General features: G+C 24.3%; 1 protein-coding gene across 2 annotated transcripts in view; it reads left to right on the top strand.

Moving 5' to 3' along the window:
• The first annotated feature begins 616 nt into the window (after nucleotides 1-616).
• LOC135923444 (gamma-aminobutyric acid type B receptor subunit 2-like) overlaps nucleotides 617-14,656 on the top strand; it is a 69,139-nt gene continuing 55,099 nt past the window's right edge. For both annotated transcript variants that reach the window (XM_065458185.1, XM_065458186.1), the window contains exon 1: nucleotides 617-1,620. In XM_065458185.1, coding sequence (XP_065314257.1) covers nucleotides 694-1,620 — 927 coding nt within the window. In that variant the 5' untranslated portion in view covers nucleotides 617-693. The remainder of the gene's footprint in view (nucleotides 1,621-14,656) is intronic.

The raw sequence follows: 14,656 nt of genomic DNA, 5'->3' as shown, positions 1-14,656 counted from the left end.
TTTACTAAAATATTCTAATTGGAAATTAATAACCAAAATAATTTTGACGATAAATAATTTTCTAACTTAAAAAAAATATTGATCAATTTTTATGATATAATTCCTCTCCCCCCTCCCTCAACCCCCTTGCTATAAAATTTTAAAATATAAATTTATATATTCCAATATTATTTACACAGTTGGATAATTTTTCATCACAATTATATAGTATCCTTACTTTTTATTATTAATCAATAAATCGTCTATTAATTATTGTTCTTTTTTATTATTATCTATTTTCAGAAAAATATAAAATCTTGTTAAAAATTTTGAATTTTAATTAACCCAAAAAGTATTAAGAGTCAAATGAATAAAAATATTTGCAGAAAAGGGAGAAAAGAAATGATTTTTTTGTAAAGTAAATTTAAAGTGTTAGCCAAAAAATCCTTTTATTATAATTCTTTTTTTAAAATGTTTTTTTTTTAAATATTTTTCTTTTTTTATAGATATTATAAAAATTTAGATTTAATATAATTCTCACAAAATAATATCATCATTAACATGATTTATCTATAAATTAAATTTTTTTAAGAAAGAACATAAAAATTTACAATAATTAGATTTTAGTAAATAATATTTCATTGTGAAAAAAATTTACAACTCTAAAAATAAATTGATCTCTTGCGAATGTGCTCGACGTTCAGTTAATATCGTATGTCGTTTAAGAAGAATATAGCCATTTTCTTTATATACATCTCGTCGTTTTGCATATTAATATCTTTGGACTTACATCAGTCGTCAAGTTCGGTTAATAAATCGGCTAACCGCACTTTTAAATTTAATAATTATGATACAAAAAGGAAAGACTTAAAAGAGATTGAGATGACAAATTTCAATATGTTCAATCGGTGTCTAAAATCGGAAAGGGGCAACAGGGAATATAATATCAACATAGAACTATGCAATCTCAGGAACTTAAGTAACTTCAGTTATTATGAGCCTTTTTTATTTTATAGTTCGCCAGAACGACATCACCAATTTTTTCGAGATAATAAAACAACATCATCCGGCCTTTATCATAAACAACCGACATCTAAGAACGTTAAAAGAATGCTTTTAGATTCCAACTTTACCAAGACTTCCAATTCTTCTATAGCAACTAAATTCCTCATTCGGGTATTCAAAAACAAAACTTCACGGCGTAACTATGCTTGGGAGTATTACCATCAAAACGCATCTGACCCTAGAATCAAATTAGCTATAGGAGTCATATTGCCAGAAATGTACAAATGCCCATTTTATTTGGACGATCATTATCCTGATACGCAGGTTAATTTGAATGAAAAACTCAGAAATGGCTTAGCAGAATATCCAACAAAGCAGATAAAAATAACTCAAGCAAAAGGTTTGGGTATAAATCTTGACTTCTTAAATAATGATATCTTAATTGGAGATTTTCCATTAAAGCATAAAAGCGTTTTTATGAAGGCGGACTACAAAAGAAAGTCACCATTGGTCAAAAAAGATAAACGTTACTCTCACTCAGATTATCATTCCATTCATTTAGCTCTGTATCACATATCCAACTATAAAACAATATTAAAGGGTTATCGATTAACTATCGTCTCCAATATATCAAAAGTTTTATTTTATCTTTCTAACCATAGTTTTTACTATTATATTATACTTGGATGAAATATTTTATAAATAAAATGATCCCCTTACCTTGAAATATTTAATGTTAAACACCTCTTTAAATTAAATATATTTTAAAAAAAAAAAATTTTGGGAGGGGGGGGGGCGGGGTGCCCGGAATAATAATGATTTTTTAAAAAAACTTAATATTTGAATTTACCTGATAAGTTAAGTTAAATATGATCGTTTTAAAACAATTTGAGTCCTTAATAAATACTTGAATTTGCCTAAACTAGGTATAATAGCCTAGATAAGGCAAATCTGTATGAGATAGCTAGGGTTTGATTTTGAGAAAAAAAATAGTAAAATTAGCGAAGAATAGAATAAAAAACATGCTTGAAAATAATTTAAGGAATTTTTGAAATCGAAAATTAAGTTTATAAATGACTTTAAAATAAAAATAAAATAATTTTTTAACAAAATTTGCTAGTAATAAATTGATTTTGAAAGAAAAATTTCCAACAAAATATTGTAAGATTATGTTTAAGATGCTTATGATATTGAAAAACTGTAAACATTTCTAAAAAAATCGAACGCGTTCGCGTTCAACGTTCATCGACAAAAATCGAACGTATTCACGTTCAAGTTCATGTTCAAAAAAAAGGAACGCGTTCACTAAATTTTTTTAAAATTTAATTTAATATAAATAAACTTATATTTTTTAATACAATATATTTTAGCCATGTTAAAAAATAATATAGTTTTATTTTGATAATATAATTATAAATAAAATATAATATAGCGAATAAAAAGATATTTTTATTCATAAAAAATTTTTCTTATTAAATTATAATAACAATTGTTTTCAAAATATTTATCTGATAGAGAGGAACACATGGCAGTTAATACGGCATTAGCCTAAAAACGCGCTCTACAGGGGCAGATGAGAGGATTGCGGTATTATACTTAATAAACAGCTCTTTTAACGTGGAGAATTAATTAAAAACATATTGTTTTGTTACTTGCAAAAAATTGAAAGTTATCCTCCTCCAATCCATTCTCTACTCTCGACAAAAAAAAAGGATATCTAGAAATTAACAGTTCTCTAGGGTTTTCAAAGCATTTTTTTTAATAACGCTATAAGTTTATTTTTAATAGGTTTGTTCTGTGGAAGTTTTATCTATGGCCATTGAAGTTTGAATGCTGGATGTATAATTGCAGAAAGAACATATTGATCCTTATATATATGTTCAAATCTTTAAAAAAATAAAATATATATAATTAATTGAGAGTGATAGGTTTAATACCTTTTTTTAATCCCATTTAATACGGCGTTTATCAATGGTTGACCATATTTGAGGCCACAATTTTTTTTAATTTTAAAATAACTATCGTTATTGTTAGGGTCAAATATCCCAAATGCATTATTTCTTCAAATTTAATGATTTAACTTAGTTATATCATATAAAATCAAATAATTAATATTAAAATCAAATATCGTTTTAAATTGTTGGCCACATTTTACACTTGGTAAGCATTGGATTAGTTCCTTTAATATAGGATGTTAATGTAAAACATTTATCATATTTGGCCATAGTAATGATAATTCAACTGATTTTGGATTTTCAGAATCAGATGATGAGGATTAAATAATAATAAATATCCATGCTTATGCTAATCTATTAAATTAAAATATAAACAATAATATTCAAATTAATAAACTATGTGTTAAAAAAATTGAAATGTGAAAAGGAAATACACAGCCGATTAAAAAATATAAATAATACATTTTTTAAAAGAATTTGGAAATATTAAATTTTTCAAATAAATAAAAATATTTTTAAAATTGAACGAACGATAAATTCGAACGCGTTCGTCATAAAAAAGGAACGCGTTCACGTTCAAAGTTCGTCAAAAATAAAAAGAACGCCATTCATCATTTTTTTCAAAAAACGAACTTCGTTCACGAACGCGTTCATTTAGAACACGTTCGTTTACAACACTAAAAATTTGTAATAAAATATTGGTGGATTACATTTTCGATAAGGATTGTAAATTTGATCTTACTGATACTAGGTATGAGAAAAGTTCTGATGCGGGCTACATATATGCGGGATTAATATATATTAAAAATAAAAGGATTAAATTTTATAATTAGAAGTAGTTATTAAAATCAAATGGATATCTCAGGGTTACCAAGTAACCATATGTATCTTATTAATTTAAGTGAAACTAGGCAGGGGCAGGAGTGAGAGAAGATAGGAATTTAGATTTCCTTTCTTTGCGAATTTTGATTTTGATTTTCTTTTTTCTTGCAGATTTTGATTTTTGTAGGGGGGTAATGCCTTAGCTGGGGGGGAGGGGGGGGTCGAAGTTCCTCAAATTAGGTTTAGGTTAAGACCTGATGTGTGCTAGAATTAGGTCGTGCCTTTTTTCCTAGGATAATTTAAGCTGAAATTTAAAATATTTCATAATTTCGATTTTTATTGCATAAAATTTAAGATTAACTTGTATTAATAAAATTTTTTGTTCACTCCTTTCCATAATTTTCTAAATTAAAATTTTCTCCAGGATAAACTGAAGTTCGCTAAAATGCCTTTAACTTTTAAGGTCATTCATCTTATTCTAACATTCATCAGTTATAAAAACATAATAATTGAAATTATTTTATGATTAATCAAATAAAGTTTTTTAAATACTATTATTCCTAATGAATTTTAGAAATCTTTTTTCATATTTTTAATAAATCCTTGATATTTAAATATGATTTGTTTCGGGTTATATTGGTTATATCATAAAATCAATCAAGATATATGTCAATTATATTTAAATAATAGTATTAAATAAAATAATAGATGAATTATTATTAAATTTGTTTCTTTAAATAATTTTAACGTAACCCTTTTATTTTAGAATTTCAATCCGTGCATTATAAATTATGTAAAGAGGGGAGGAGGGGTGGGAGATCTTTTTCGATTTCTTGAAAAAGGGAATTGGGTTTTGTTTCCGTTATTAAGTTGGCTTGGCCAATAATTTTATTTTGTATTTATTATTAATAGTGTTAATAAATTTTTCTAACATCTCCTTAAAAAGGATGAAACCGAATTATTTGATGCCCATTTAAAGCTAGAACTAAATGTTTTTAACTTATGCATTATTTCGAAATTTTAATATATTTTCTTAATTTTATCTAATCTTATCATAAGAATTTCAACAAAATACAGTAATTATATAAAGTGTATAACGTCCGAATACAGATCCATCAGTCTAATGCAAACAGCTCCTACGTTGTAGAATATATAGAATAGGGCACTTCCAGGTTACCTGAATTAATCAAGTAGGCTTTAGATGGGGTGGAAGTTTAATCTATCAAATATTTATAATTTGTCAATTGTTGATGGAGGCCCAAGCGAAACTATTTACTCAAAACATCATATCTGCAATCCCAAAGAATTTTTTTCCCAATGAAAAAAAACACCTGGACTTTTATTTCATCTCTTATCTCCTTTATTGAATATTGATTTTTGGTTTTTAGAAGAAATCCACTGAACTGGCCCCTGCGCTAACTAGTCTAGGTCTCCTTTAATATCTATTTGTGTTCTAGCGGTTTATCTCAAAAATTATTTAGGGTTACCAGCTCCGATGGCGGCACAAAACTCTCTACAATAAATTTCATACAATTTAAATCTCCCTCAATTTTAAAATTTATATCACATTATAAATTAAAACTATTAAATGATAAATAATCATTTTTAGAAACAGAGTTTTGTTTAATTTTTATATTATAATTAAATTTAGAAAGGAATTGTTAAAATAAACATTTTTAGTTTAAAAATTTATCAATGCATCCTCAAATAAATAAAATTTCAGCATCCTCCCTCTTCCTATTGGAAGGTAGTTTTTAAATTATAAAAATAAATGAATATATGGTATTTTTCATTTATTCTGGGGTAAAACGAAAAATTACCTTATAAAATTTTAAATTCAAATAAATTTTATAATCACTCTTTATTAAAATATTTAAAATTTCAATTGCCAATTTATAAAACTTTCACATTTTATATAGAAGACAATAAATTTTTCCAATATTGCTGATTTTTAATGTAGCATAATTAAGAAATAAATTATTCCAATTTACTTTTCTATAATAAATAAAACAAATTTAAACAATAAGATTTTAATGTTTTTTTATAAAAATATTATTAAAACGCAAATTTCCCAATTTTCGCGATACATACGATTTGAAATACATTATTTAAAATAAAGCGCAAAACCACAATTTAAAAGCAAGGAATAAATGCTACTGATTTTGTAAAATATAATAAAGTAAAGACTATGTGAATAAAAAATGGAGTCAAATAAGCACCAACTTTTTTCCTGGCTGATAGCTGGGCATATGTGGGCTCTTTCCGTAAAAATATTTTCCAGCAATTTGAAGAATTTCTTCCACAATTTTAAAATGTTGACTTAGCCACCCTCCTCATATAATTAATTAAATTTATTTCTTATTAGGATATGGAATACGTTGGGATTTGTCGAGATCTTGTATCCCTACGTTTTATTGAATATTTTATTTTAGTGATATGCATCGGGCCTAATTTTTTAAGCCCTGCCCGGCCCGAATAAAACATTTTTTTATTTGTTCCAAAAAGTCTGACCCAAAATAAAAATAAAAATTTTTGTCCAGAAAAATTACTCTTTTTTTGATTGTAAAAGAAATATTATGCAAAATAAAAACTATTAGCGCCTTGTTTCTTGCAAGAATTTTACAATATATCAATTTATTTGACAAATTGATATTTTAAATTATTTTTTTAATATAAATATTTATTCTAATCTATTATTATATTTAGTCCTAGCACAACCAAATAATAATTTTCTCACCAATTTAATTCTTTTGTTCGGGCATTTCAAACTAATTTAATACATATTTTTAGGTCTATCAAATTATACAAGTAGAAGATTTCAAAAAATAATACAATTTTAAATACAATTCAGATTATAATTTTATACTTTATTGTTTTTTTTTAATTTTAAAATTCGATGCGTATTTTTATCCCCATATTTCAATTGAATATAAAGATCTAATTTAGTAAGGCATTTTGGACATGTATATTTATTTGATAAAAATAATTAACAAATTCGTAGCTGATTTGAGAATGATAGGAAAGTATATATGATTTATCAGGTGATTTGAAGAGGGAAGATTTTTTTAAATGTCTATAATAAATTCTAAAATGGTATATAAAATTTCGTAATTATTAAGACTCGTGACTAAAATCAATTTCGAATACTTAAATATTTTATAAAATTATTATAAGTTATAGATATAAATTTATGAGCAAAGATGTTATAAAATATAAAATATATACAACTGGTATAATTCCAAGTTTTACGCTGAAAACTTCTTTGACCATTTTCGGAATCGGGCGAAAAATATTAATGTGGGCTGAATTTTTTTTTCCAAAATATGGAATTATTTGAGCATTTTAAATTAGATAAGTTTATAAGAATTATTGATTAGAAAAAGTGTTCAAATTTCTAAATATAAATTATATTTATACATCTCAAATGTTGCCCCATTGTATAGAAGAGTTAACCCATTCTATTTGTTTTCTTGTATTCCTTCCTATATATGTGTTTTCTTAAAGAAAAATATATTATATATTTGTAATAGTGCTAATGGATTTATATTAATGGTATAATAATTTTAATATATTGGAAAACAACTCTTAGATTTGTAGGGATAGCATGATAAATCAATATAATAACATCATACTAGAAAAAATTATTTTATCGTGCATAAATATACCGAAGGAAACCGCGGTACGTTGAATACAGGGGAACATTCGTCTATTCCATTTTTAATCTAAACTATTATAGTATGAGTTAAAATTTATACCTAATATAAATACATTCATCATTAGCTAAAATTTATAAAATAGTTAACAATTTTATTTTTACAAAGAAAAATGTGTTTTAGCATACCAAAAGTAATAAAATATAATTGTAAACTTTATCGTTTAGATTTATAAATAAAGCTTTAAAAATCTTAATAAATAAATTTTAAGAAAGAATAAACTTTATTTTTGATCTGGTAATTTTTCAGAATTTTTAAACATGAATTAATTGAATTTTAAACGGCATTTATAAAATAAGTGGGCATAGTGATGGTTGGTGAGTAAATTTAACAAGTGAAAATATTAATTTTATATTATTATATATTTTGCTATAATTTTTGTTTTACAAGAATTCTATAAAATATCTAAATTCAATTTAATTTACTTGATTTTCACTTTATCCCAATAGTTATTTTTTAATGACCTCAAATATCCGTGTTCCGAGTTAACTATCTTCCCTCTCTTATGTTTTTTTAAATATAATTTTATATTTATCTTATTTTTTATATGATTTTTTTTTACATGATTTTTTTTTACATGATTTTTTTTTACATGATTTTTTTTTACATGTTGATTTAACGGTTTGACTAAACTAAAAACTGCAAATGCTAAGGGAAAAATTTTTGATATATTCTCTATCAATTGAAGCAAAATTCATTTTATATTTTATTGCCATAAAATAATAATATGCCAACTTGCGGATTAAATATTATGAAATTTAAAATGTAATTATAATTATTTTTAATTTAATTATATTAAAGGATTTAAACTATTTATTATGAGATAAAAGGAAATAAAACTATTAATGTATATTCATTTATTATTGATTATATCTAATAATTTAACTTTTATAAGTTATTCATAACATAAGAATATGAATCTCACCTCAATTAATAGAATATATATTAAAAATTTTTACATATTTGCAGTTTAACTAAGCATTTGCAGTTTAATAAATAAAATAATTGTTTATATTATGATATTATCAATAAATTAGTATACTTCAAAGCCTAGTAATAACAATTTCAAAAAAAAATTATATTTAGACCCTTTTTTATTTGGTGGACCAACAATCACATATTGTTTGACCAACGTAAAGTACAGTAACGCACTGCTAAAAAAAATATTTTTCAAATTAAATTTTCTAAAATATTTTGGCGTCTATAAAATATATATTAACTATTTCAAATAGCTTATTGAGGATTCAGAATATGTTTTATTTATTTAGATTAGTTTAATGATATTGAATATATTGAGATTTGAACAAAAGTGGCCTAACCTGACCCACTCTTATTTATCCAATCAGTTTTTTATGCTTGGACAAAACAATTAAATCGACAAAATAATGTAACTAATTTGGTTCGGATAAGGTAAGAGCATAACAGGTTAGAATAAAAATTATATATATAAAACATGGGGATTCAGGATATAAAAAAATTTAAGAAAATATATTTAAAAAAGATAATTCCGAATAAAAATGTAGGGACTTGAATCTCATCTCCAGGTTAAGATTCAAAATCCCAAAAAAATTCCATATACAAATACCACATATACATTATCTTATGCTATTTATTAAATAGCATAGAACATCAGTTAGAAAAATATTATTGTTTAATTTTAAATAGATTTACATTTACTCATCTTATCATATTATTTTTATCGAAGACTCATTTCAATATGTATTTGGTACCCACTGCTATCTTAAAATATGATCCATTCTATAATAGATTTAAAATATCACATCGTTTAAAATTCTATTTTATTTTCTCAATTTTTAAGAATAACATTTGCAGTAATAATGCTATAATAGAATTTAATGTTTGTTTTTTACATCCAAATGACTAAGCTCTAATGTAGTCAATGTGCCCCGGTTTCCCATATCTTGTTGTAAATAATGCTATAACCAATTATTGAAATCAAAAAATAATTGATGTTCTAAAATTTGAAAACTAATCAAAAAATAATTAAAATTTTAGTATTTATATTAAAATTTTAGTATTTATATTCTAATTTTACATTATTACTTTTGTTTGTTAATAAAAGAAATATCTTTAGGCATTTCCAGACAGAAAGTTTTTTCAAACCGGTTTTTGGGTCATGTTACCAGCAATTTTTTTTTATTTCCAAAAAAATGCCAAATTCTAGAATTAATTTTTTTTTATATAATATATCCGGAGTCACATTTCAAAACGCCATTTAATCGTTATTAAAATCAAACCAGTTTGTTTTCTATTTACGATAAAAAAATGGGAATGTAGATTGTTTTTTTTTAAATATTATATATATAAAAAAAATTAATACGAGAAGTTAACATTTTTTTTGGAAATTAAAAATTGATCGCTGCTAACATTACCCAAAAACCGCTTGAAAAAACGTTCTGTCTGGATATGGCCTTAGAGGGTGATGCATAACAAACTAATTATAGCTTGCTATCGCTCAAATTTTTATCCTATGCTAATAATAAGTATAATATGCATAATATGTTACAAATAACAAACTAATTTTGACAATTTGACAATTTAAACAAAATGAAAATACATGATTCATTAACATTACAAAAAATATTCAATTTATTTATTATACGTTCTTTTTTTATATTTATTATAAATAGAAAATTGTGATCCATTATGTGTGAAGAATTTATGTAAATTATTTTCAGTTTTATTTTGCAAAAATAAAAAAAATCAGAACACAAAGGGGATCATATTTTAAATAAATCTAAAATCAGAGTTTATATTATAATACAGAATATAAATATGCATAATTTATACACACGGTTTAAATATTTGCTAGTTTAAATTAAAAACATTTATTTTTGATAAAAATATAAAATAATGTTTATATATATTTTATTTAGAAATTACTTATGCACTTTCTTTTTTTATTTAGCCCATTAAGATAATTTTAAATATATTCATCTAAAAAATTCCATAAAAAAGGGATATTCTTAAAAAAATTATGATATTCTAAATTTTTAATTTAATGTCTAGTGGCAGTGATTTAACAAACCCCCTCCTTTATTAATTACAAAAGATTTTTAAATCAGCCTAATTAATCATAGCAACACAAAGGCTTATGAAAAATGTGACTCTTGATAAATTTTTAACTTTTATTAAATCAAAATTAAGAATAATTGCTAATTTTTAATTTTCGGGAAACCCCAAATACTGACTAATTTTATTTTAAATACTACTGTAAACGCGCCTAAGGTATGGAGAACAAGGAAACCGTGAAATTGGGGTATTGGATCCTTTATGGGGAAATTTTGTCTATACCTATATAGCATTTGACTATTATTTTGATCTTAAAAAGTTTCTTAAAATCTTTTCTGAATATTTACTATTATTTTGACATCGGAGAGTAGGGGTCGTGTTGTCTTTAGGAATAGCTAACAACATTTTGCTTTGTTCAGATAATTTAAAGATTTGTATCTTCTATTTTCATATTTAATGTTATCGTCTCCTATTGTTTTGTTTGAAATGTTTTTTGAGGTTATACATTCTCCTATTGTTTTGTTTGAAGTATTTTTTGAGATTACATTCTGATTAAATAATGCGTGATTACCCAATTACTTTGAATAAAAAAAAAACTCAAATTTAAGATAGGATTTTATTACGGTAATTTATGAAATTGGTGATTAGTCGTGAAACTATTTGTGATATATATAGATTCAAAAATGCTCAATCCAAAAGTTTTAGTTAAAGGGATAGATAAAGTGTTACCCAACAAGATTTGAAAATCAATTGGTAGATGTTTGATGTTTCAGTTAAATTACTTCTGAATGGAATTCATTGTTTAAAAAAAATAATTCTATTAGTAGTGCAATAGTAATATTTATTTTTATGGGTTTATTATTTTATAAGGTATACATATAATCTTAAAAATCTCTATCGAATTAGCCATTTTTAAGACAAAGAGAAAACTTTTGTCCATATGCAAGTAAAATATAAAAAAAGACTCAATTAAAAGAAAGAAATAGATAATTTTCAAATAGATCTGCCCTTGAGTACTCAATCGTAAAGAATTTTGGTGTGCGAAAACCCAATGAAGCCTAAACCATATTGTCTGTCTTAAATAGACCCTCAAATCTTCCATAAATGTTATGTTATAAGGTTGCATGACTGAAAAAAGTTTAGGTAACATGTGATTTATTGAAGGAATTATTTATTTAGTCAATCAAGATATTTGATTGAAGATGCTCATTTATTTTCCGAATGCATGGTTTCCGCAAGAGGATTTTATTTTTCGACAAAACAATGCGCCATGTCGTATACAAACCCACCAAATTATTTCTATCAGATAGAGGTTTGACTTTACTAAAAAATAATCCCGATTTAAATTTAATAAGAAATGTCTGGGCTTATAAAAAAAAGGCATGAACAAATATCGATCTAAAAGCAAATGCGATTTTATTGAATAAGGTTAAGTATTTGTGAATATTTTTTAAAATAAAGGTGAAAAGCCTTTATTGGAACTCTGCCTAAAAAAAATTAAGGCAGTCACTAGCGATAAACATGAAACTAAATAGAGATTAAATAGTAACTAATTTGATTTCTAGAAGGTTATTGAAGTTCATTTTGATTTAACTAGTAATTTTTTTACTGTATCATATCATATTTTATCTATTATGATCAATATTAATAAAATTAACAATTTTTAATAATCAATTATACCACAGAAATATTAAATAAATTTAAGTATTTTAATGCGGTAAATTTTTCCTAAAAAATCTATTTGCCGACTTTTTTTAATCCAGCGTTCTAATATAATTCAGGGTCACTTTGAAAAATAATGCTAGCATTGTACTACTTTTTTGACTTTCTTATATTATTGGGGGGAGGAGAGGATACTAATAATTGAAAAAACAAAGGATACCTACATCAGTAGAGATATTAATCTCTCGTGTAAAACTAACGAGGATTGAATATTATTTTATTATACATTTAGCTTTAAAAATTCGGTAAAATTTAATGATCATTTACTAGGCAAAATACAATAATGATATCGACATCCATAGTTAACATCATTAGGGGGCGCATAGGGGCCCAGCTCCCTAAAAAAAATATTTCTATATTTTTGTCGGACATAAAAAAAATTTTTAATATTAATTTATACTTATTTTTAATATATTCTTTGGAATAAACATATTGTTTTCATTTTGGAGGAAAGGGGGAGAGGGGGATTTATTTTCGGTTTAATGGCAATCACCTTTCTACTTATTATCATCCCTACCTATTTATTTCTTAGACGTTTTTTAAGCAATATAAGCCAATTATTATATATTTATATAAATATATATATAATAATATATTATTTTAATTAGGAAAAATATTCTTTTTTACTTTGATTTCTTCTAATATAAAATCATAATGAGGTTATAAAAATTGATTTTATGATTTTAAGCCTTTATTATTTAATATCATGTATGAATAATCAAAGTCCAATAATATAAAATAACAATTTTTTTTTCCTTAATAATAAAAATCAAAAGTTTTAGAAGCTTTGGTTTAATTATACTTATATTTATATTATTTTATAAGACATAGGGACATTTATAAATTATTACAAAAAATTAAATATTAATGTGAATTTTATTTTGTTATATTATACGACAAGGATTATAGAATATTACAGTTATAATAATAATTGCTTTTATAAAAAAAATTATATTTTACAAAATTTTATTAGGTTTAGGTGGCTATAATTTTTCTCAATTATTTACGATTTCATTAACTATACTGTAATATCGTATTTTATAATATCAAAATTTATTTTATTATATTTGCAATTTTATTTATAACCAATATAAATCTTAATAAAACAAAAAATATGGCACAAAATAATATTATACGACAACTAATAAAATCTAAAAAAAATCATATCATTAGGATCACCACAAAATTTTCGAATAAATACCAAAAAAGATAGTCAAATAAATTTTCACTTTAAATTTATAAAATGAAAGTGTTATAATAATAAAAATGTTAATGTTTAGGGCCGTATAACAGAGCTGTTGCCAGAATCAAGTTCGTGTTAAGACTTTTGGCGGACCTCTGCAAAAATATTTGCAAGCATAATTTAATTGATCTGACTAGCCCTGATTCTACTAGCCACTATTTACTAATATAATTAATACCTTCTAAAATATATTTAAACCAGAGACCTCATGGGTCTAAATTTTTTGACCAAGCTCGGCCCAGGCCTGTAGTAAAAAATTTTTTTGGACCAAGCCCTGCCCGGCCCATATCTAATGTTTAAAAAAATTCCCAAGCTTGGCCCAAGCCCATAATAAGTTTCACAAAAATTTCCCATGCCCGGCCCAAGCTCATATACAAAAATTTAATTTTTTTTTTATTTTTTATTTAATGGAAATAAACAATATTTAAATATATTTAGGTGATCATTTTTCTTACAATACTGAAATTTATTATTATTAGATGAAAAAAGGCAATATTTCATTAAATTAGCAACTGTTTTAAATAATCTAAATTTAAATTTAATAATTTTAGGCCCAAGCCTATTAAAATTTTTTTTTTAAAACCCAGGTCCGGCCCAGACCCGCTAGAAAATATTAGACCCATACCCCATGAAGGTCTGATTTAAACATGATATATGTATGAAATTTTTTGAAATTCGAAAAGAGGATTTCAAATTTCATAAACAGGGTTACCAGGTCAAAATTTTTAAATTGCCGGAGATACTTGATATGCGGGTGATAAAAATTGCGGTAGAAATTGATAAAATTGTTTGCAGGCATACCGGGCTTCGGCCGGAATTGTGAATTGGCTTAGTTACTATATTAATTCTTATAATTACTTTATATAAATATTAACAAAGTCGGTAACGTTTTATAATTTCAAAATAGGTCACATGAAAATGATAAAATATGAATGAATGATGTTGATTTATTATTGAAAAATAAAACATATGATTAAGGGAAGGATAGAAAGGAAAGAAATTAAACTAGACATGTTTTTTGAATAAATATTTAAAATTTATCTTAAAAATAAATGTCAATTTTTTTTTTTTTTAAAATTCTTCATATTTTAATGCCATTTAAAATTGTGGTATAAAAACATTTTGATTTTTTTCCTAAAAAAACAACAAATTTTATCATAAAAATATTTAAATAGCTGAGGGGG

The sequence above is a fragment of the Gordionus sp. m RMFG-2023 genome, chromosome 2 (genome assembly GCF_954871325.1).
Source record: "Gordionus sp. m RMFG-2023 chromosome 2, tfGorSpeb1-WG-v2, whole genome shotgun sequence".
Taxonomy (NCBI): Eukaryota; Metazoa; Nematomorpha; class Gordioida; order Chordodea; family Parachordodidae; genus Gordionus; species Gordionus sp. m RMFG-2023.
The sequence above is the reverse complement of the archived record's forward strand: the minus strand, read 5'-3'. Positions and strand labels throughout refer to the sequence as shown.